The sequence below is a fragment of the Paecilomyces variotii genome (assembly GCF_004022145.1).
Source record: "Paecilomyces variotii strain CBS 101075 chromosome Unknown C8Q69scaffold_9, whole genome shotgun sequence".
NCBI classification, from domain to species: domain Eukaryota; kingdom Fungi; phylum Ascomycota; class Eurotiomycetes; order Eurotiales; family Thermoascaceae; genus Paecilomyces; species Paecilomyces variotii.
The window spans coordinates 556573-580873 of record NW_021167148.1 but is presented as its reverse complement, the minus strand read 5'-3'; the positions used below and the strand labels follow the sequence as shown (position 1 = coordinate 580873).

Sequence of the window (24301 nt, the reverse complement as noted above, 5' to 3'; positions counted from 1 at the left end):
ACCGTAAACGAGGCTCCGCCCCGGCATCCCATAAGCTTGGGTACGAAGCATAGATGACTCCACTATCATTCTTACAGATGGAAGTTCGTCCATCTGTCTCGGAGGTTGTCTGTTGATGACTTGTTTCCGTGCCAGTCGTCAACAAATCAGAAAGATTCTAGCAGGGATACCGATCCTGAGTACGATCCTACTGTTTTTTTCAGCCATAAGGCGTTCCATGTAGCGGAGGTATAAGAGTCGCAAGGGGACTCATTCAATGGACAAGAGTAAAGGTACATCTGAACTGGATACCATCACCATTGATTCGGCGCCGAAGAATATCGTGGACAGTCCCTTCCATGAAGCAAGATGGCTGAGCCAGATCGCAGATCGTCCCTTTCGGGACATACAGTGAATGATGTGGATGTCAACAGCACTCTGCCAACATACAAGATCGATATCGGAAAGAACCAGCCTGAAGATGACCCGATTGAGAAACGAGAAGATGCGGCAGTGGAAACGAAAGAAACGACAACCGAAGAAGAACAATACCCCGGAGCCTTTTCCCTCACGTTTATTGTCATAGCCCTCATCCTGGCCATGTTCTTGGTCGCACTTGATATGACCATTGTCGCCACGGCGATACCAGAAATCACAGACCAATTTCACTCCCTTGATCAGGTTGGTTGGTACGGTTCGGCTTTCTTTCTGACGCTGGCGTCATTTCAATCGACTTGGGGTAAAGGATACAAATACTTCACGCTGAAGAATACATTCTTGCTGTCGATTTTCATATTCGAGATTGGCTCCTTGATATGTGGTGTTGCTCCGAATAGCACTGCCCTGATCGTCGGCAGAGCCGTTGCTGGTGCTGGAGCCGCAGGCATCTCCAGTGGCGTGTATACTATCATCGCTTTCTCGGCACCTCCACGCCAGCGGCCTGCGTATACCGGTATCCTTGGGGCAACATATGCGGTTGCAAGTGTCGTTGGTCCTCTTCTTGGTGGGGTTTTCACAAGTAATGTTACTTGGCGGTGGTGGTAAGTCGCTTCCATTTACTCGTGATTGGGCAAGACTAACTCATCGCCATAGTTTCTATATAAACCTTCCCATCGGTGGAGTGAGTGCGGCAATCATTGTGTTTCTCTTCAAAAACCCCCCAGCTGCCCGCCCTGCCCAAGCAAGCTGGAAAGAGAAGCTCCTACAAATGGATCTCCCAGGCACATTCACTATCATGGCAGCTGTCGTGTGCTATCTGCTTGCTCTCCAGTGGGGCGGTGTCTCAAAGGCCTGGAATAGCAGAGACGTCATCGGGGTTCTTGTCGGCTTCGGAGTCCTCGTGATAGTCTTCGTTATTATCGAATGGAGGATGGGTGAGCGAGCGTTGATGCCCGCACGAATCTTGAAACAGCGCAACATCCTCGTCTGCTGCTTATACGTCCTCTTCGTGGTCGGACCGATGTTCATCCTGATTTACTACTTACCCATCTACTTCCAGTCGATCAAGAACGTTTCAGCATCCGAGTCGGGAGTTCACAATGTTCCCTTCATCCTGACCGTCAGCATCTTCACAATTATCTCCGGCGGTCTGATCACTGCCTTCGGCCAATTTGGCTATTTGATGATCATCGGCTCTGTGATAGCAACCATTGGTTCTGGGCTCATCTATATGTTTGACATCAACACCGGACCAGGTAAATGGATCGGATATCAGATTGTTGCCGGTGTAGGAACCGGACTGGCAGGTCAGATCTCAATCATCGTGAACCAAGCCTCTGTCGAACCGTCCGATCTTGCCACTGTGTCCGCAGTGACGCTTTTCCTCCAGACCATCGGCGGTGCATTCTGGGTATCAGCCGGCGAGTCAGCCTTCATCAATCGGCTGGTTCAGAAGCTACCCGACACTGCACCCCATGTGAACCCGCAACTCGTTGCTGCTGTTGGTGCCACCGATCTTCGCAAGGTGTTTAGCCCTGAGGATATCCCCGGTATCCTACTGGCATACATGGACGGCCTGAAGACTGCATTCATTCTGGCTATTGCTCTGGGAGGAGTCAGCGTCATCGTCTCCTTGTTTCCTCGATGGGTCAGTTTGAAGGGCAAGGCCGTTGCAGGCGGAGCTGCATAAAGGGCGTTTAATTGGTAATGAAGGCGCATAATAACTATATCCGGTATAGAGAATTTCACGTCAGCATGTATAACATCTTATTAAATATAGATTATAATAATAATGATGATACCCTTCTCCTTCACAATTCTTTTACTGTGAAAATAAAGATCTATCTTAGATGTTACTTAATAAAAAATAAAAAAAAAGCTATGTACAATCTTTAGATGAGGGCACATGTGGCTAGTAGAACATTTCGCGTGAAGTAGGAGGCGACAGTTAATAGAGATCACTCGAAATACTATTATTACCATCTCGCCCAGAGCGCCAACAAAAAAAAAGGCGGACAACATTACGTATTGCTCCCACTTCTGCTTTTCTTCATTTTCATTTTCATTTTCATGTTTTTGCTGCCTGATCAATCACTATCTTGCGGTTACTAGAACTCAAGACTTAATGCACCACCACCAAAAGCTGAAATCCCGACTAACTAGTTGAATATTTATATACTGCAATACACCAATCTCAGTCCTTTCTGTCATCTCTTTCTAACTATTCCCCATCACTAATCATATAACACACGCTTCGCCTAAAAACACCACAGAAACAACACATACTACATAGTTACATGCATCAAACCAAACCAAACCAAGCCAAGCTTATGTGATGCATAATGCACGACCGACCGGACATAACCAATACCAGTACTGTCTTGAATCTTGATAGGAATGAACTTTTGACACAACATGATTTATCAAACGACCCCTCCTTTCCCCACTCACTCACTCACTTCCTACCAGCACAATCAGTGATGATGGAAGGATATCATGAGACTCCAGCTCCTCATTCACGGGGGGAATTTGTCAGGCTGCATGCATCCTGCATGCATGTAGGAGCATAACAGGAGATATCTCGGAGCCCCAGCAGCTGAGGTGAACCACATAACAATGTTGAAGTACCTTTGCGGATTAATCATTTGGGGGGGGAGGGGGGCTTGTCATGTTTTCTGGAACTAACTAAATACATATTCTCGAGGATAATAAGGAAGGTGGGTTAGGGCGACTAAGCCGGTTGGGTTTATTTATTCCGTATAACTCTCCGTAGGATTTATTAATCTCCGTGATGGGTTTCGGAATTACCTAGAGTAAGTATGGAGCTTTTCCAAGCTCCGGTTCTAGTACATACATAGCCTCATTAGTTAGTTATCCCTTGCTAAGGCTTGGTAGTGTATGTAGTTACGTATCCTGAGTCATGGAATACAGCTGCGGAGAAAGACTAAGTGAGCGGTAAGTACCGGTCTAGGGATCAGTTAGATCACTACGATACGAAAGAGAACAAAGGAAAAAGACAAAGACAAAGAAAGGGGGAGGCTGAGGAAGGAGGAGAGTAAGAAAATTTGTCGTAACCCCTCCAGTTCCTCGCCGACTAAACCCAAGTCCGTGTTCTCGGTAAGTACTTACCTAGGTACCAAACCACAAAAGTCAGAAAGAACCAAGAAGGAAAGTTCTCCCAGAGAGGAGAGGGGGGGGGCGTTGGGGTTTCTCCTCCCTCCCTTCTTCCGTCGGAATCTCTCCACTCCCCTTCCCGAACAATGTTCCAGGAGAAATAAGAGGGGATCCAGAATGACAAAAAGCCCCGAGTTGACTAAAGACCCGAGAACCTGAAAGTCGGATCCGAAGCACGTGGGTTTGCGTGAGATAGATCACAAAGAACATCACATAATTACCTAGGTACCTAGTTAACACACAGCTTACAAGAAGGGTGATTTACGCCGACGTCAGCCTCCAAAAAAATGGCCCCCAACAAAGAGTTATTTTTTTTTGTTGTTGATTCCAGTATTTGTATTTGGAACCCAAACAATGAAAACACCATGGCGCTTACAGGATGCGCTAAACCAACTCTACTCTGAGGTAATTATTAAAGAGCTATAGTAAGTAAGTACGTATCCTTCTAGATTTTATGTCTTTTACATCTTACTCAAGTGGAGACGGGGATGGGCTCCGAGATGGGAGATGCGCCGCGATCTAAGCTAGTTGCATATCCCCCCTGCGGTCCCTCTTTTCTAGTCGTCTATCCTTTCTCTCTAGTTAGCACAAAGGTACCTAACCTAACCTATTATTTAGTTCGATCCGAGGAGATGATATCCAAGGCAGCGTGACGCAACGCTGATCAGCTAATGCTGGCCCCAAGTGGGGACGCGGTGGCTTGAGTATTTGAGATTCTGGAAGACCAATACGGGGAGACTAAAACGTTCTGGTATTTTGGTTCGGGACAGATTCGTGCGTTGGTGGGAAAAAGTTGTCTGGGGGTTGTATGCAGGTGCTGATTCGTAGAAATAAATTGTAATTGCCATTGTTGTTCTTTTGTTTCTCTTTGGGGGCGGATCTCAATGGTTTTGAAGACTAGTTCGATCGTGTACTTAGAATATGGTACTTACTGTCCGGGACTGCCCCGACTCCGTGGCACAGGAATCAATAGTCGAACGTCGCCAAGGGATATTTTCTTCCCTTTCTGTAGGATCGTGCGAAGAATAGAGAGCTGTCAAAAAAAAAAAAAAAAAAGAAAAGAAAAAAGAAAAAAGGAAAAAAAAGACAGGTGGCAGTAAACTGACAGTCTTCGGAAGAGGAAGATCAACAAGGAGATCTCAGATCGGATCTGGCATCCACCAACAACAATGCCCCGTATGAGAACTCAACTCGCACTCCTCCACATTGGCACTGGATACTCGAGAGTTTCTTTCTCTCTGCTCGCTCGGCCCGCCGGACCGACACTATGTGCGCGGCTGAAAGGGTATAGGCGGCTTTCTCTTACTACCCGGTACTTATGGTGCGTCTCTATACGTAGGATGAAAATCCCTCGTACATCTATCTACCCTGTCGGCGCATGGGACCCAGTGGTGGAGCATGTTGAGACGTGGACCCCATCGCGGAACAAGCAGGAATTGCTGTCGGCTCCAGAGTCTCCAGGATGAGATCGAAATATCGCGGATGTTCCATGTGGAGGAGGAGGAGATGGAGTTTGGATTGTTGGGCGTCAATCTAGGGATAGCGCAGGCTGAAAAAGCGAGAGAACAATAAGACATCGGTGGGGTCTCCCGAGCGCGAGATCTCCACCCGCGACTCCTCCGGTCGCTATCTGATCAACGAAGGAGCTGAAAGGGAGATCAGCTCGTTGTTGAGAGCGCGTCTGGCGACTATTATTACCGCCTCACCGCGAGGAACAGGTGTTCTAGCAGGGTGGAGAATGGATCGGGATGGTCGCGGGTTAGTGTTGTTAGTGGAAGGATGAAAGACCCAATGAAGCTTGTCATTTGCTGCAGAGTATTCCAAATTCTAATCTAGAGCACAATCACATTATTCAAAACAACGACGCCACGATTTTGAGTCGTCGGAGATGCGCCCCAGTGCGGATAAATTTGTCATGGACCCAATCTTAAAATCCTGAACGCCGCCACAGTGATAACCGATAAGAGATAAGACAAGAGAGAGTGATCGTCGTGACGCTTGCCAACAAACAGGTAAATGGTCTGGAAAGAAAACAGAAAAGAGAAGCCAAAAAAACAAAAAAGAAAACAAAAAGGAAACCGCTAATGTTAACGAGTGCGAGAGCGCCGAACGCGAAATCCTGATCTAAAATTTGCTGGATGAAAATGCCGCCCTTCGTAGAATGTGTTCGTTCCGGTTTCGTCGTCATCAATCTTTTGGATGAAAGTCTTGCATGATCGCTCAATTGCAAACAGGCAGAGGAAGTACCACCAAACGCCTGAAAAGACATGTTGCGGATTAAATATGGAGTAGTGGAGATGGACCAGCCGTCGAAAAGGAAGTTGTGCTGCAGATGCCGGAAGTCTATGCAGAAAGCAGGCCATACAGGGTTTCTGTAAACGCCACTTCATCAATAACTGTACCGAAGCTTTAGTGATGTTAGCTATGAACACTACAGTGGGATCCATCGAAGGGCTCCTTACCCGAAGCATCGTCCTTGTTCCAACAAGGCATCGCAGAGGAGGTTAAACCGATCGGGGGTAATGTTGGAGAACCCAGGATGCCTCTTGACACGGTGCCATGCCTGCACGGGAGTCAGCTCCCCGTCCAATTGGGGAGCCGCTGAGGGTTCAAGTAGTCGCTCAAGTTCGCCAGCAGGGATTTGCCATGACGAGTTGTTTTCTAGGTTGCGTGGCGCGTAGGCAAGGAGAGAAGCTTGTACGGTCAACGTGTGGCCTGACGGGCCGTGGGAGTGGTTACGGCGGATATGGCGCAGGCATGGTTTCTCGAGACTGCGACGAGGTCAGTGTTTTGAGTAAAAGATATGGCATCAGGAAAGCGTACCGAAGGACGAACTCAATCCCCGCTTGCGTGCTATCCAGTCCATAGGGATGGGGCTCGTGTGGCTGCGGCCGGCAGGATGGGCGCGCAGATTTGCGGTCATGAGAGCAACCCTTTCGGGAGGTCTTGTGCGAAGAGATCGAGAGTTGATCAATGTCTAGGGTCGACTCCGAGACACTTGGGGTTGGGTATCGTGCAAAGCCGTAATAGGGATGATATCGTGGGTCAGGAAAGTCCGACATATCGACCTGCAAGCGCTGGTCACGGCCAGCCCCCACCACCGAGACTGTAGCAAGACAGCTCCTGGGGAATTGCTTAGCCGGGAGCGGATGTCCGTTGGTAATCATGATTTCCTTAAGAATGCCGTCTTCGACGCGAGCTTCAATGAGTTCACGCATTTTGAATGAATCGAATGGAATTGGTGTGTTGTCTTTGAATGAGACCAGGTGCGCGCTTCCTCGAGAGGTCTTATATCTTTTCTCTGGGTTGCCAACGATTGCTAGCGGCGGCCGTTAGTCTGAAAGGGCCAAGATGAGAGGTTCACTGTTGAACAAAGAAGAACATACCCTAAGTAGATCTGATCTGATCCGGTGGTAGTGATGTCGATCTCGAGAGACAGGCTGGTGTTGAAGAATCATGATCGAGCTCTCTGATGGCGATTGCAGTGATTATGTATTTCGCAGGGATCACGCGATGGGTTTCAATTGACAAATATGCGAAGTAGTTTAAGCGTGGGGAATGGAAACATGTGTGGAGCGAGCGAAAGGTATCGCGGCGCGGACGATTCCAAATCACAGCTTTACCACAACTGCGGGGACAACCGCGCAGCAGCACAGCAGAACCTTATCTGACCAGCTGGAATGTATGGAATAAACATATCAGACTACTTCACAACCTTGCTGCATCCAGACATGCCTCACGGATAGGCCGCTTCTTGAAACAACATAGGCGACGGAGGGTTGGCGCGCAAGGAGCGTCGGAGAGCTCCCTGTATACCAGACGGCCTTCGTCCAGTGGCCCCAGACAGATCAAGCTAAGCGATTTGTCAAAGCGAGCAAGAGGCGACAAACATTACAAGCTGTTTCGCACACCTTAGCTTCATTCCGGCTACTGTTCCAAATGGCAAAAGGCCCCTGCCACCCTGGACGGCCAACGTCTCTTGAACGAACAAAGAACCAGCCGGTAGCGGATTCTCCCCGAAGCACTATCTTCGCAAACGGGCACTGTGAAGATCAAGCTCAGAAATCTGGCGGTGAAGCGTTTCGTTGCTCGTCGACTTCGCAAGATCCGACATGATGGATGAGAAGAGCCGTCGATCCCAGCCCAACACCTGCTGCTGGCTCTCTGATACGTCCAGGAGAGGCTTTTGACGGGTTGTGGGGAAGTATTCCAAATACTTTTGTGCCAGGACCGCATTCCTGGAGATCGCAGCGCGCTTAGCCTGCCCTTCGGCGGTCGCTTTCGGGCCTTTTGGGGCGCAGACGGCGCGATGGCAATTTGGAATATTCGCGGCTGGTGATTGGAGCCTGTGTCGATTGTCGCAGCACCGGCCACTTCCTGGTCCCCGCGGGGCGCGGACTCGAGCTGTCAAGCAAGCCATCTGCGTATCTAGTGGGATATCTGATGCGTTCTGGAAACGTATTCTTCACGGTTGGCGGTCCCCTGCTCCACTGGAGGCTTTGAAGTTGGAGAACGACTGACTAACAATGCCAGAGACCCGGTCCAGGCATGACAATATGCATCCCGAAACACCTCCGCATCTCCTACGAACCCTGCTGTCAAAGCTCCTAAATTAGAGCCTGGCACCGTTGGACTGTTCTTGTCAGCAACAGTGGCAGCAATTCCTACCGAGCAGCGCTAAGTAATAATATGCTTCGCTACGACTTGCTTTGTTATTGTCTCGTTTCCACGTGAGGGAAGCGAGAACGACACTTCCAGTTTGAGTCGCTCTTGCATATCCATCAACTTCCGGTTGATCCTCTGTGGGCTTACAAATGTCTTCTCTCGCCTTCGAAATTCTCCCTGGACGGCACGCTCCACGCTATCAGGGCCAAGTCTCTTTTTGGAATCCCTGAATTTCCAAATTCTCGGGTCAACGGGTTTCAATCCGAGAGGAGAGACCCAGAACCGGTCGTGCACTGTTTACCAGCCAGATAACGAGAGAACAGCTATCAAAGGAGTTCGTATAGTTATCGTCCAGAGCCCTCCCGGCTTCTGAACCCCAGTTGTTAGCGTTTACAGGCTTTCAATGGCAGTAAGGAGTCGATCAAAGCTCGTCTAAAGAGATTCTCATCTCGAAGCTAAGACGAACTTCGCCTGCCATCCCAGATTTGTTGAACTGTTGGACTAGGGCGATACTGGAGCTGGTTCCACTGGACTTCTAGCACTGATTTGCACGTGCCTGATGGCTTGCATTGTTCGTGTCCGCACCATTTACCAAAATTGGCAGACCGCAGATCCCTTTCGTCCTCGGGCCCCTCATATCTCCATCTTGCCTGGTACGATCAATACGAGGATGTGGGATCCAAAGTACATGTCCCGAGATTGCAGCACTAGGTTCCTTTCGTGGCGTTGAGACCAGTCGTTGCCGGACCGGTGGGAATCGGGGACAGGAGATATTGCACGTCTCCATATTTCACGTTAACCGCACATTAACCGCGAGTTGACAGGCCCACATGGCATATTCGAAAATCAAATTACGTATTTGCCATATGATTCTGCCGTACAAGTGGTTCGTGCGCGGGTTAACTTTACTGCTGGAGATGCTATAGGCGAGCAGCAAGCGCAGCGGAGCATATAGACCGTAGTATCACCATATTCGATCGTTTAGCTATCAGAAGCTAATTACCTAACTTGGTTATTCAACTAGTTAAGTAAGCCGGGGACGAAAATAAGCTTACTAAACAGTATTCTAGAGCTTTGAAAATTTTCACTGCAAGCAAGAAAGAATCTCGACTGCTAAGAGTCAAATGGTTTTGTATACATGTGAGCACACCAGGGGGTAGGATAACAGTTGGTGTTGGTGCATTTTCATTTATATATATAATTGATTGCTATTAGAAGTCCCCATGATTCAACTATTAGTTCCTTATATTGTCAGTAATCCATTTCATTCTTGGTTATCATATCAACGCAACCAAACAACATTTCTGTATCTAAACAACCATAGTTCGAAATAGCTCAACTTCCATCATACAAGTTCACAGAAAAGGAATATAAACGAAGTCCTACCGTTGCAAGCACACATTTAAGCTCTAAGAAACGCTTTGAGCAGCTCTAATTGTAAAGTGCACGGCCTGCGCTAGTTGGCAGATGAATAAACAGTGTTCTGCTTCGATTTCCTTGACCACTTTAATCGGACTATGATATCATCTACGATATACCTCTGAAATGCGGGTGGCATTATAACATATTTCATTCCACTAGATACCTACCAACTCGGGATATCTATCGAATATCAAATAGCACGGAAGCAAGGTCTGACCTGGTCACAACTTGAATTGCTTGCTTGCTTCTAGCTCTAGGGGGGGGTATTTGATCCCATATTTATCTTTAGCGTACAAAGAATCTAGACCCGAGTGATACAGTGGGTTCTATGAAATTCCATCCTATATTGAGGATTCGGGAATCCGCTGAAAACGGATGATTGAAAAATTACCTGGCGTTTGCTTTGTGCGGCGACAAACCCCCTTGAGCTGGCTCAGTGGTCTTTCCAAGATAGGAAAATCTGAAGATATTCGGGGCGTGGCTTAGCTCGGTTCGCTTCGTCTAAAAACATATCTTCAATGAGCATATCTAGCTTATTCGTTCTACTCAAGTTGAAGCCTTTTCTTACCTATTCATGTATGAGTCCATTCAACGACATCTATCCGATTCTTGCTAATCTATAGCTCTCGCCCTAGTTTCTGCAGTATATATGTGCTGCCTAGATCCTTCGTGGACAACCAAAACTCGATATAGTTAACTTGCGTCACTGGCCTCTGTCAATTGATCTCTAATGCTCATTATTGAGTATACTGTAATCATCGTCGATCGTTGACCTCATAAGTCGTTTCGTGTCTTTCCGCAACTGATTCGTACAAAGGTCAGCGTCAATATTGGCTTCTCGTAGCATGGCTCTCTTGGCCGTTGGGTTAGAATATTTCTCACAAGGTAATAGAGGTACGGCAACGAATAAAGTATTTGCGGTGTTTCAACAGAGGTCTTGGTTTGAATACCAGAATACTCGGGCATGAGTCTGCGGGCTTATAACACGTGGGAATCTAGGACCACGGAAGCAAAGGTTCTGAAGGAAAATTCGATACGGGAATAAAATCTTGATTGTTTAGAGAATTAAAGGTGACCGAAATCTATCAGCTATTTATGCTCCCTGACTCTATCCTGACATGACTGCTGCCTGGAGCTGATCTGGAACATTGTTTCTGATTATCCACAGTTCCAGCTCCGTCTGCTTTGATCATATACATGTGGATCTAGATAGCTTCCTGTCGCAGCTGCTACCCGGTTTGTACAGGGTAAGAGCAGCGGTTTGCAGCGGGTTTGAAGCTTGTCTCCACAGAGGCTGTGAGCGCTGATAATATCGCTATAGAAGACATGAGTCAGGAAGGTGGCGAGGAAATTGTTTACATCAAGTTAGATTATGATAACCTAACAGCGTAGGTTGGTACTTACTGTAGATATTGTGACTTCGGTTGTCACGTACAGCTCCTTTCTCGCGTTCTCGGGTTGATGGTTATAGAAGTGATCTTTCCCTCCAACGAAGTGGAACAGTCCATCCTAGAGGCATACGATGCGCTAAAAAGGGGGTCACACCGAAAATGATAGCTGCAGAAAACAACCTTCATATCGGTTATCACACCAGGTGTAATTATATCTGCTTCCTGCCAGGCCTGTAACCGCTGCAAGTGATCCTCCCACTTTTGAAAGGTTCCCATCGATATAGACCATTTTCACCGCCCCAGGTTTGTCACCTTTGTGCTTCTTCCCAAGTCCCTCCAGTGCTTGCTACGCCGGCACAGCTCTGTATGAGTACCCCACCATAACGCAGTCTTTTCACCTTCTGGCACTTCTAGACTTGTGGAGCGAACGACCTTTTCATTCTCTGCTAGACTGGCAGTACTTCCAGGCCGCGCATGTAAAGCGAGTATAGGGAGCTATATCCGACATCGCTAACTCGCTGCATCAATGGCTCGAGGTTTTTGAGTCATTAAACGCGCCGTGCACGGTGATAAGAGTTGGCTTTGATGAACTCGTGGTCCTTGCGACTAGTAATTTCGGACTTGGCTGCAGGTCCACCTCACTTCTCATATTAGTATCGTCCCAAGCAGATCCTAGCGAATTGTTCCGGACCAGGATGAGATTATCGAAATAATGCCATATTGTCAATAGAAATGGTAAATGTTATGAAAATCTGCAGTGGTTAACGCGTCTTCGGGGAAGATGGGTTATTTTATACTCTCGGGAAAAGGACATGTCGGATGCTACTTAATATCAACATGTGGAGGTCCAAAACTCCGTCGCAAGATCCATAGCGCTGAATACTTTTAAGCACAAAGCTGCCCTGGATAGTAGCATCTATCTACTCCGCGCGGAGAAGCTATTTTCCTACCCCAGCATTATCATACAATGATCAATCATGACTCGAGCAGTGTAACGCACCGTGGAACATTGACAGCTTCATTTTAGGTAAGCTGCAGGACTAGTAGGTTAAGTGCCTAATGCGGTGCAATGAACTCGTTATATGATGGCTTTCTGCCAGTCGACCAAAAAGGAGAATTCCTTGTTGGTCTGCCTAGATCTCTATCATTATATATTACATCATTGCCGCAGACTATGAAATCATACTGGTCAATCGTAGTGGAACATACATGGTTGTCGTTACACCCGGTCAGTGTGTATCAACACCGCGCGATGACTATACTTTATGGATCAACAGCTCCTATTCTCCTTTCTAGTCATAGCTAAACGCCGAAGACTATTCTCAATTGAATAAGAACGATCATAAAGCCTCCATTCGAGTCTCAGTTGATGAAAGATGGATTCAAGGATTTGTCAATTGAATCTTCGCTGATCGGGTTTCTATTGCACACCCTCGGTGTCAACACGTCTTGGTATCCGTGTCCTTCTACTTCCCCTTACTTGATAGCTTGTCCTTTCGTCCTCTGAGCACCGCAATGATGATGGGAACGCGAAGACTGGCAATGTGATAACCTCGGATTATACGGCAATGTGATAGCCTCGGATTATACGCAATGCTTTCCTCACAGTGATACAAACGCACGTGGTGGAATAGATTCAAATTCCCGGCGCCGTAGATCATAGACAAATTCGCGTTAGGCATTATGTACCATGATGTTTCTCGTGGTCATAGTCGTTCCTCGATCAGATATGGGATGAACATGAGGGATTTTACACCGTGGATCGAAGTAAATCCTGACTGTGCAAGGCGTTTAGTATAGATTGGCCACTTACTCTTCCAAGTTTACAGGTCCCATCATTTTAGGGTTGACTAGGAACATAGGTCTCGTCTCCGTAAGCAACAGCAATGATAACTTGTTTTATAGTTTTAGTCTGCCTTCGTTTATGTCTACATTTCCACAGGAATAAATCACTCACTGTCGTTACTATACGTAGGACCCAGAGAATCAATGGGCCATAGTCCAGCAGCACTGGTTCCACGAAGAGCGTCCATCCTGAGAACCGCGCCCTAGCAGCTATTATATACTGGTAGTAATAATGGGAGTTTCTATAGACATGTGAATATGAAGGAGAATTTCATCATTCTAGCAAGGATGAAATCATGGGAGGCCGGATTGCTCCTGACATTTTCTTAGACGTACTCTTGCAACAATAGCGCGCTGTTATGGACGGCAGTTGCCTTATCCAAACTGCCATGGTCATAAGGCAATGTTGTACTAGTGGATCCATTGATACTTTTCAATAGGAGAGATTGGATGGTCGTAACCACGCCGAGATCATTGTCGGCACCTTGACTCCGAGCCAGAATGGTCTGAACGCCCGATCCACATTATTGAGCTGCAGACGCCCTTTGCGCGCCAGCAGTTAGGTAAGCACGTGGTGGCGCTGGAGGCGAAATCGAAACGACGTTCAGTATAGGTACGAGCCACTGAGAGTAGCTCATTGCATCGAGGAAACCGCCGGCTGGAGTTCGGTCGGGCAGAATCGGGGTCATGGAAATGGCAGAACCAAATTAGCTTCAACGGAAGAAATACCGAGAGACGTTATCGACAGCTTGGCTTGGGAAGTGTTCTAACCAAGGGTCTGTTCTCCAAGCCTGCTTGGCAGTATGCAGGTCCAATCAACCTTGCTGTCTTTGCGAAATTAGAGTTGCCAGTAAGTTTGGCACTTCAGGAGACAAAAACTGAAAGGCGCATCTAGCTGAGGCATAATGCGGAAGATTTGATCAAATGACCCTGGTGGAAAGATAAGGTTCTGTATAGTGTTCGGGTTACTCCTCTGTCCCTGGACAAGAAGAGGGTTAGTTAGGGGACCATGTTAGTTACCTTAGGTAGTTAACTTGCTAGTTATTGTCAGCCTGATGAGGCACACTCGCACAGGCTTTAAGGTTGATCTGCAGTGCTAACCGTTTAAACTAGTCCTGACTTTGGACAAGCATATACTTACCCGTCATGGTACGTGAAGCCATTGGATGCTCTTCGCAACATTAATTTTAAGGTTTTTGGCGTTCTATCCTAAATCTGGGCAGTAATCATATATCACGCACTTCGTTCCGATTGATTGTGACAGTGAATAAATCACTGGAAATGAAGCTAGCTACTATACTATTCTTGCTGGCGAGCTACCCCAATAAGGTTCCGCACTGCGTTCGCTAGTTCCGTAATAACCATCCCTGCGCGAGGAATTGTGTGACCTTTGCCAGTGTCAAAGATAACAGCAGCATCAGGATCACACACATTGTACAGGGCAAGAGCGCCGTCGCGGTATGGGTCTATCATTAGGTTAGCTGCCAGACCTTGGACTAGAAAGGAGGGTGGGAAAGGAACAGTACCGTTAGCTCCTATCACATGTAGTGTAGGGATATTGAGAAAACAGTCACTGTCATCCGCTAGAAGAATCTTGCCTTCCTTGCTGATTGGGGGCCATCCGGTGAAAAACATGGCGCATTTGATTCGTCGCGGTCGACCTTCTTCTTCTAGTCTCCGCTCCTCATCGAGAATGAAGGATGCAGCTACCGTCGAGCCTTCGCTGTAGCCTATAATTCCTTCGATCGAGGGGTCTTTTTCCAGTTCCCCGTAGAGGATATCCATCACTTGCTGCCGATTCCTCCAAGCGCCATCCTCACGACCTCCTGTCAGGTTTCGCATGACATCCTCGGGGCTGTCACCGGCTGGCAGCTGTCGAATACGCGCGATCATGGAATCTTCCGCAGTACCACCATCGTCTATCCATCGATAGTGTGGACCAATGCCAAAGTACTCATCAAATCCTGTTTTTTATAAATGAAGTCTGTTTAGCATGCCAATGACAGTAACGTTACATTCCTGATAATGTGACGAACCTGGAGGTGGAGAGACAACTACTGCACCATTGATATAATGAAATGATGCTGTCTGGTCCGGTTCGAGTTCCTTCTCCAGTGGCGCTGGAGAGAAGCTCAGGTTAGAGAACTTGCGATTTCAGGAGATACAATTTGGTAGTCACCTAGTTGGATGCTGATGTTCTGAACATTCGTCAGTATGCATACATAGGAAAGTGAGCACGCAATTGCCCCAGGAGGAAGTATGTTTTGCCGATGTACCTACCGTAATGCTGCCAATGGCACCATGCAGACACAAGAAACGCATCTTGCTCAGTAAGTTGCTGGGAGCTCGATACCAGGACACCGCAAGGATTGGAAGCTAGTCTGAGTGGAACTCGATGAGGCTTTGCAATGGGATAGCAGGAATGAAGCTACAAGGAAAACTGCGAGAACAAGATTCGGCTATATAGGCTATCCATGGCGAAGTTCCCAATTCTAAGGTCGAGCTACGCTTGATAAGCGTGTGAAATATAGTTCCGCTACCGCGTAGTACACTATAATGTTGTTGGATTATAGTTGGATTGAAACGTGGTACCAATTCAGCTGCAAGAACGCCGTTAATCCCCGAGTTCCCGCCTGGTACACGTGCATGCGACTATCCTGAATCCTGATTGCGATGATCTTCACGATGGCCTGCAGGACTTGGCAGAACCGTTATCCTTGACATCTACACGGGGATTTTTACTGGCTGGAAATTAAGCCTCATCTGTACCCCTGCAAAGAGAAGTGCTAATTATCTGTTGTGCAGGTCCCCAAACTGTATAGAGGTCGCAGAACTTGGTACGGACCTTCTAGGAAAGTTAAAGATGATATTTTAGATACACGCGCCATTTAAATCATGATTTTGATCAATATGTCAAGAATCCACTCTTTAAACCACTAATGCGGGTGCGTAGATGCATGCACTTGATGCATTTGATGTGATAGAATAGTACGCTCAGTCCCCTATTCGTCTCACTTCCGCTGCTCCGTGCAACGCCCAATAAACGGTCCTGGACTCATAGTTAGCTCTCTGTCTTGTCTGATAAGAATGCATGTAAGTGCTTATGCTAGTCAAATGTAACCGCTTATGCTAGTCAGATGTAACAGCCTATGCTAGTTACATGTAAGCGCTTGTGCTATCCGTAAGCGCTTGTGCTACCTGTAAGTGCTTGTGCTAAATCTAAGCGCCTATGCTAAAAGTATGCGCCTGTGTTATGTGTCAGCGCTTATGTTATAATATAAACGTTCATACTATCACTAAATCGCTCGTTGTTTCGAGGCGGCATCACATTAAAGGGCACGGGGATGGATATCAATGGCCCAGTACGGATGATAGTCGATGAATTATGCTTTCTTAGTATTCATCAGGTGGATCTTATTATTATCGCCTTGGTAAGATGGCACTCAGGGACAGGACCTTGTTGCTTTTGGATTCATTAACGTCCGGCGAGGTGCATGTGAAGCCCGTGACCCTAGTCGAAGATATCATAGGCCGAAGCCAATGCGGTAGATAGAGAGAATTTCAAGGAGGGAAAAGTTTAAAACAGGGGGGCAGGGGGGTTCTAGGCTCTCAACTGGTCCAGAGTTTGGAGTAGGACCCGGGGACGAGTTCCACGGCGGTATATTGGTTTAGGTGTATATCCCGAGAGTATATGCTGAAATGTGTTTATAAGAAGCGAGTCACAACCATGTATTGCCGGACTCCTGTTTCTCCATCAACTTCTTCTTTCTATCTTCCCACGTACTAGCACGAATCTGACAGCATGGGCGCGGAAGAACTTCCCCCTTTTGCTGATGCTGGAGCTCCTCCAAAGGCGCTCCAGCCCATCGCCATCATCGGCTATGCGTGTCGGTTGCCTGGCCAGGTCAGCTCTCCCACTGATCTCTGGGAGCTCTGCACCCGTGGACGATCTGGCTGGTCACCAATTCCTAAAGACCGCTTCTCTTTTGAAGCATACCACCATGCAAATCCCTCTAAGACCGGCACCTTCAATCAGGCAGGAGGTTATTTCCTTGACCAGGATCCTGCCCGCTTCGATGCTCCTTTCTTCAACGTGTCAGCTCAGGAAGCCATTTCTATGGACCCGCAGCAACGGCTGCTCTTAGAGTGCTCCTACGAGGCACTCGAGTCTGCTGGGATCCCCAAGGAATCACTCTCCGGACGACAAGTCGGCGTGTTCGTCGGCGGAAACGTCGCAGACTACGAGCAGCACAATGTGCGAGATGTCGAGACAATTCCCATGTACCAAGCAACCGGCTGTGCAACATCGCTCCAGTCCAACCGCATCTCCTATTTCTTCAATCTTCGAGGTCCAAGTCTCACTGTCGACACTGCCTGCTCCTCATCTCTTGTTGCTCTTCACTATGCTGTCCAGAGCTTGCGTAATGGAGAGTCAAAAGAGGCACTGGTGGCAGGGTGCCGGCTGAATATCCTGCCAGACCTTTTTGTCTCCATGTCTCTATCACAGTGAGTGTTCCTGTCGTTAACCTCGTCTGGGTCAAAGCTAAATTCTGATTAGGTTGTTCAACGATGACGGCAAAACATATGCGTTCGATGAACGAGCAGTATCGGGTTTTGCGCGAGGAGAGGGTGCAGGCGTTGTCTTGCTGAAACCACTCGACGCTGCTTTGCGGGACAAAGATCCGATTCGGGCTGTCATTGCAAATTCTGGCGTTAACCAAGACGGTCGGACGCAGGGAATCACTTTGCCCAATGGAAGTGCGCAGGAAGAGTTGATCCGCCGTGTGTACCAAGAGGCCCATCTCGATCCAGCTGAATGCGGTTTTGTAGAGATGCACGGCACAGGAACTAAAGTGGGTGATCCAATTGAGGCAGCAGCTGCCCATGCTGCGCTTGGACATGGCCGCACTCCCAGGAATCCGCTCTACATTGGATCTGTGAAATCCAATGTAGGACATCTGGAGGGCGCAAGTGGAATCATCTCGATTATCAAATCAGCCATGATGCTGGACCGCCAGCTAGTACTTCCCAATGCAGATTTCCGCAAAGCCAACCCAAATATCCCCCTTGATGAATGGAATATGAAGGTGAGTTGGTCGCATTCTTTTTATTGACAATATCGATGTCTAACCTTGATCAGGTTCTCACATCAACAAGACCATGGCCCCGGGGCAAGAAATATATCAGCATTTCTAACTACGGATTTGGAGGCACCAATGCGCATGTAGTCCTCGAGAAAGCACCCGCTGAAGAAACACCAGAAAAAACGGCAGATTCTGAAACCCATACTGACCCCAAGCGCAAGTTGATCTTGATATCGGCTAGCGACAAAGAATCGTTGCAGACCAAAGTCAAAGACTTTGGTGTTTATTTTGAACAGCGGCCGGAAGTGTTCGAAAAAGCCCTCTTCGGTAACTTTGCTTACACAGTGGGCAACAAGATGTCCCATCTTTCATACAGGATTGCCCTTTCAGCCACTTCGCTCGATAACTTGGGTATACAACTAGCCCAGGCGAAGATTAACGCGGCCCGTGTTCAAGGGCGCCCAACAATTGGTTTTGTCTTTACCGGACAGGGTGCCCAGTGGGCTGAGATGGGTGTTGGCCTCATCGACGAATATCCCGTATTTGCAGAATCCCTCAAGCAGGCCGATCGAGTCCTCCGGGATCTGGGCGCAGAGTTCTCGCTCATTGAGGAGCTGCGGAAAGATCGTGCCGAGTCAAATATCAATTCTCCTCACTTGAGTCAACCCGCCTGTACTGCTCTCCAGATTGCTCTCGTTAATCTTTTGGAGTCATGGTCTATTCGCCCTACGTCTGTCGTGGGCCATAGCTCCGGCGAAATCAGTGCCGCTTATGCTGCTGGAGTGTATAACATGGAGGCAGCGATGGCTCTTGCCTACCGGCGCGGCCAGATGACTCAATTGTTGAAACAATCGTTTCCTACTCTGAAAGGCACTATGATAGCTGTTGGCGCGAGTCCTGAGACAATTCGGCCTCTGCTTAAGATGCTCCGTGAAGGTTACGCAACTGTGGCGTGTGTGAACAGCCCCGGTAGTGTGACTGTGTCTGGAGACGTGCCAGCTATTGACGAGCTGGAGAAGACACTGCAAGAGAGACAAATCTTCAACAGGCGCTTGAAGATCGATGTTGCGTACCACTCTGATCATATGAAGAACGTCTCCACCGAATATCTGGCAGCGATCGCGTCCATCGAGCCTTCTATTTCGTCAAAGGCTACATTTTGTTCATCAGTCCTTGCCCGGGTCGCAGAGCCTTCTGAACTGGACGCTTCATATTGGGTGCAAAATCTCACATCTCCAGTATTGTTTCCGGATGCTCTATCTGCACTGGTTGCTGATGACGCAAAGCCAAATTTGCTGATTGAGATTGGACCGCATTCCGCTCTGAAGGGTCCTATCTTAGAAACACTGAAAAACTTGGGCTCGAGCGCCTCGAAGATTTCCTACAGTCCCACCATTGTGCGTAATGCGGACGCAGCGGAATCGATTTTGAATACCGCTGCCGCTGCCTACGTAAGAGGAGCGACTCTGAACATGACAGAAATCAACTTCCCCTGCTCGGGAGCCAAGGATTGTTCTTTCCTGACTGATCTTCCTCGCTATCCCTGGCAACATACAAATCGGTACTGGCACGAACCTCGCATTGCTCGGAAGCACAAGACTCGAGATGGCCCGAGAAGCGACGTTTTGGGCGTCGTAGCAAATTATTCGAACGACCTAGAGCCAACATGGCGAAATATTGTCCGTCTAGACGATATACCATGGCTCCGAGAGCATAAGATGCAGGGCGTGCCAGTGTACCCCCTTGCTGGCTATGTAAGTTGATAGAATGATGGTATACTATTTTGAAAGCAACTGCTAACCAAATGATATAGTTGACCATGGCCCTTGAAGCTGCTCAAAGACTTGCAGCGCAGCGCGGGGTAACATTCTCCCAGTTCCAATTGCGTGAAGTCATCGTCGGATCTGCACTTGTCCTCAGTGATGAGTCAGATGTCGAGACTATCATCTCTCTCCGGCGATACGCCGAAGGAACTAGAGGTTCATCGGATATCTGGGACGAATTTCGCATCTACTCGTGGGACACAGAACGTGGCTTTACCGAACATTGTTCTGGCCTTATTGCGGTACGACCAGACGCGGACAGCAATGTTGATGCCATTTCCAGTGCCGTGGGGAGCGAGGAAAAGTACATCCAAGCGCAAATATCCAAAGTAGAGCAGGCTTCTACTCAAAGGGTCGAGTCGGAACATCTTTATCAAGTGTTAACTGACTTAGGTGCAGGATATGGTCCCACTTTCCAAGGACTAGAGAACTGCTTTGCGGATTCTCATCATTCCCTCGCTGATCTGTACATCAGGGACACCAAGAGTATCATGCCAAAAGGCTTCGAACCAAAGTTGACGATTCATCCAGCTTTCCTGGATGGCTTGCTTCATCTTGTGTGGCCGATATTGGGCCATGGTAACATGGACCTGGATACCCTATACATGCCAACTATGATCAAGCATGCAACGATCAGTAAAGATGTTCCACACTCACCTGGTGACTATGTCAAAGTCTACGGAACTGGCAATCCCAACCTCCCTATCCCGGAGCCGACTAATTTCGATCTTCTGGCACTTCCAGAGAAGTCAACGAAGCCACTGATCGTGTTGCACGGCCTTGTTATGACACCAATCCGGGACTCCGGTGCTGGTAGAAATGAAGACATACGGCAGCTATGTTACAAGTTCCAGTGGCAACCTCTGGAAGAAGCCTTGCCAGCAAACGGAAACGGCGACATAAATGGTGCATCGATTACGAATGGCTCCTCTGATAGCCACAGCCGTGGTGAGGATACCAACGGCCATACCTTGCTATCAAATGGCAATGGTAATACAAATGGAGTGTCAATCACGAACGGCTCGTCCCATAACCATACCTATAGCAACGGGCATACCAATGGCAATGGAAACGTCGTACTTACACATCACGCTGATCTCAATGGCCAAACCACAACAAATGGGCATGCAACTCCCAATGGAAAAGGCACTGCTGAAGCTACACAACATGATGTCGTTATTGTCAAGTTTGGCGACTCTGCTCAGGTCGCTGACGAACTTGCTGATGTCATTGGCCATCTGGCAGAGAGCCGCCCGTCTGTCTTTGGGTTGGGTGATGTTGTTGACTTCACTGGGAAAAACGTTATCATTGTTCAAACACGGGACAGCTCACTACGCCATCTTACCGGCTATCTTTTTGACGCTATCAAGAATATTCTGCTTAGTGGCGCCAATATACTCTGGGTTTACCGCAGCGACAAGCCAGATGCGCAGATGACGGTTGGGCTTACTCGCTCAGTCCGGTCAGAAACTCTGGCAAAAATCGCGACACTGGGACTTAGTCCGCAAGATGTTGATCTGGCATACGTCCCGATAATAGCCGCCATGGATGCTCTCTGGCCCATTGATGGTTCCGAGCCAACAAAAGACTTGGAGTTCAAGACAGAAAACTCGCAGTTGTTGGTCTTGCGCGCGGTTCCTGACGATAATACGAATGCATTTGTCCACAACGAAACTAATGGACAGACACTGACCCTTCAACCTTTCACTCAACATGGCCGACGATTCAAAGTTCAAGTACAGAACCCTGGCTCGCTTGATAGTCTATACTTTGAAGACGATATCGTCACTCCCCTGGGTGACGACCAAGTCGAGATCGAAGTAAAAGCGACCGGTGTCAACTTTAAGGACGTTGTGGTATCTATGGGACAGTTATCACAACCATACATCGGGATTGAATGCAGTGGCGTTGTATCCGCAATCGGTAAAAACGTCAAGGAAATCCAGGTTGGCAAACGAGTGATGGCACTGGTAGAAGGCGGATATTCTACTTATGCGCGAACCCCGAGCACCAGCGTCGTTGAGATTCCAGATGAACTGCCGTTCGAGACAGCTGGAACTCTCCCAGTGGTCTTCTGCACAGCGTATTATGGCCTCTTCGACCTGGGAAAACTACAGCCCGGTGACCGTGTCTTGATCCATGCCGGTGCTGGTGGTGTTGGTCAAGCAGCAATCATGCTGGCACAGATGGCTGGAGCCGATATTTATGTCACTGTGGGCAGTGTGGACAAGAAGGAATTCTTGAAAACTCACCATTCCATCCCCGAGGATCGAATTTTCTACAGTCGTAATGCGTCATTTGGACCCGCGCTTCGACGAGCAACCAACAATAAGGGCGTGGATGTCGTTATCAACTCTCTCGCAGGTGACCTTCTACGAGAAACCTGGCAATGCCTCGCTCCATTTGGGCGTTTCATTGAGATTGGAAAGGCAGACATTACGAAGAACAGCCGCCTAGACATGTTCCCCTTCGAGTACAACGTCTCATTCGCGTCTGTTGACCTCACGAAGGTTGCGAAATACCGTCCGCAGTTGATGAAGCGTCTTCTTGAAGACATTTCCACACTCTTTAAGCAGAAAATCGTGCGGCCCATCACCCCTCTTACTACATACGGCATTTCCGAGCTAGAAACGGCATTCCGTACACTACAGACAGGGAGGAACATTGGAAAATTGGTGGTGGTGCCTCGAGAAGGTGACCAGGTTAAAGTGGGTGATCTTCGCAATCTTTTGATCGTTAACCATCGTTACTAACTTGTTTAATCGTTTACAAGGCCTTGACGCCCAGAACTGATTCTGCTCTATTGAACCCGGATGCAACCTACATCCTCATTGGTGGAACAGGTGGTTTGGGCCGCAGTATGGCAAAATGGCTATCCACCAAGGGGGCGCGAAATGTTGTTCTAGTTTCACGTTCCGGCAAGATTGACAGCAAGGTACAAGTTCTAATCGACGAATTGGCCAAAAATGGCACCAATATTATCGTCAAACCCTGTGACGTGAGCCAACAGCAGTCGGTTGAAACCCTCATCGATTCTTTGAGCCACCTGCCTCCAATCCGCGGAGTCGTGCATGGTGCCATGGTCCTGAAAGTGAGTTACCTGACCATTGCCATCTTGTGAAGACGGCGCTAATTAGCATAGGATATGCTCTATGAGAATATGACCCTCGATGACTTCAACGCTGTTGTTTCCAGCAAAGTGGATGGTGCCTGGAACTTGCACTATGCTCTTGCTAGATCGCCACTTGATTTCTTTATTGCCCTTTCATCTGTCGCTGGTGTTGTCGGCAACCGTGGCCAGGCAGCCTACTCGGCAGCGAATGTATTCCTCGACGGCTTCATGGAATACCGCAAGTCTCGAGGCCTGCCAGGAACTTCTATTGACCTGGCAGCCGTTAGCGATGTTGGATACCTGGCCGATACTGACCCTTCCCGTCAGAAGGAAGTCCTCAAAAACATTGGGGGTCAGACCATCGATGAATCAGAGGTCCTAGCCCTTTTAGCAGCTGCTATTAAGGGTGACCTTGACCGGTCTTGTTCTGGACAATGTATCACAGGCCTGGACTTGACCAACTCTATTGACAGCTTCTGGGCACATGATGCTAAGTTCAAGGCCATACGAGAGGCTGCTGAGGCATCAGCAGGTACCACCGCCCGTGACGGCGCCGTCGTGCCTCTACACCAATCTCTCAAAAAGGCAGACTCCAAAGATACTGCGCACCAGTTGGTCTATGAATCGCTCGTCGTTAAACTTTCCGAAGTGTTGGGTATCTCTGTGGACGACATGGATCCCACCGTCACAGTCTCTTCTTTGGGACTCGACTCTCTGGTAGCCATCGAGATCAGGAACTGGATCGCTCGAGAGACAGAGGCGAACGTGCAGGTGCTCGAGCTTCTCTCTTCCGGCTCTCTCGGCTCCTTGGTCGATATTGTTCTTCGCAAGTCCAAGATTAACGGTAACTGGGGTAAATAGATTTTAGCCAAGGAATTTGGCAAATGGAGGATTATGTACGTACATGGCACCATCCTTAGTGTGTCCTTGCGTGGTTTCAAGAAGATTAGTATGACTTACGTTAGACATGTCTATTTCATTACTATAGTATGCCAATTAACTCACATATTCACTTTGGCCTCCTCCTTTTCTTCTGTCTTATGTTGTGGTTAGTGTTACTGTTGTGATATCTTAAGACTTTGCGATTTACTGAATAGTCATGTCTTCTGGATGTAAGAAAGGTGATTCAATTGGTCGAGGCCACAGCTTTCGAAGGAAGATTATGCCTTAATACCCAAGAAGTGAAGTGTCTGTACAGCGTATTCTCTGCACGAATTGCAGGGTTCCTCCCGCTTAGCGTCATCCTTGGGTATTATCTATCACAAACGTGGTCATCAATAAATGTACTTCTGCCACAGGTCTGCAATGGCAGTAATTATCTCAATGTTCTCTGATCTCCCTCGGATAGCGAGAAATATTTCATGAGCC

General features: G+C 48.1%; 4 protein-coding genes across 4 annotated transcripts; 2 read left to right on the top strand and 2 right to left on the bottom strand.

Moving 5' to 3' along the window:
- The first annotated feature begins 273 nt into the window (after positions 1–273).
- C8Q69DRAFT_474187 (putative MFS multidrug transporter) lies at positions 274–2173 on the top strand. Its single transcript, XM_028631112.1, has 2 exons — positions 274–1019; positions 1072–2173. Exons 1-2 carry the CDS (start codon positions 349–351, stop codon positions 2105–2107), a joined length of 1707 nt encoding a protein of 568 aa, XP_028483253.1. The 5' UTR covers positions 274–348; the 3' UTR covers positions 2108–2173.
- A 3876-nt stretch (positions 2174–6049) lies between these two features.
- On the bottom strand, positions 6050–6809 carry C8Q69DRAFT_446388 (hypothetical protein; the record flags this gene model as incomplete). Its single annotated transcript, XM_028629128.1, has 2 exons — positions 6050–6362; positions 6415–6809. 2 exons carry the CDS (start codon positions 6807–6809, stop codon positions 6050–6052), a joined length of 708 nt encoding a protein of 235 aa, XP_028483252.1.
- Positions 6810–14112: 7303 nt separating this feature from the next.
- Positions 14113–15498, bottom strand: C8Q69DRAFT_474175 (putative DUF341 family oxidoreductase). The gene is made up of 5 exons (XM_028631111.1): positions 15195–15498; positions 15094–15112; positions 14951–15034; positions 14441–14878; positions 14113–14380 (listed from the first exon to the last, which is right to left on the bottom strand). The coding sequence occupies exons 1-5, from the start codon at positions 15234–15236 to the stop codon at positions 14214–14216; spliced, it is 750 nt and encodes a 249-aa protein (XP_028483251.1). The 5' UTR covers positions 15237–15498; the 3' UTR covers positions 14113–14213.
- An 852-nt stretch (positions 15499–16350) lies between these two features.
- C8Q69DRAFT_487736 (hypothetical protein) lies at positions 16351–23794 on the top strand (the record flags this gene model as incomplete). Its single annotated transcript, XM_028632006.1, has 8 exons — positions 16351–16404; positions 16768–17420; positions 17473–18001; positions 18055–19752; positions 19812–20811; positions 20968–22529; positions 22595–22912; positions 22964–23794. The coding sequence occupies 8 exons, from the start codon at positions 16351–16353 to the stop codon at positions 23792–23794; spliced, it is 6645 nt and encodes a 2214-aa protein (XP_028483250.1).
- Between the last annotated feature and the right edge of the window lie 507 nt (positions 23795–24301).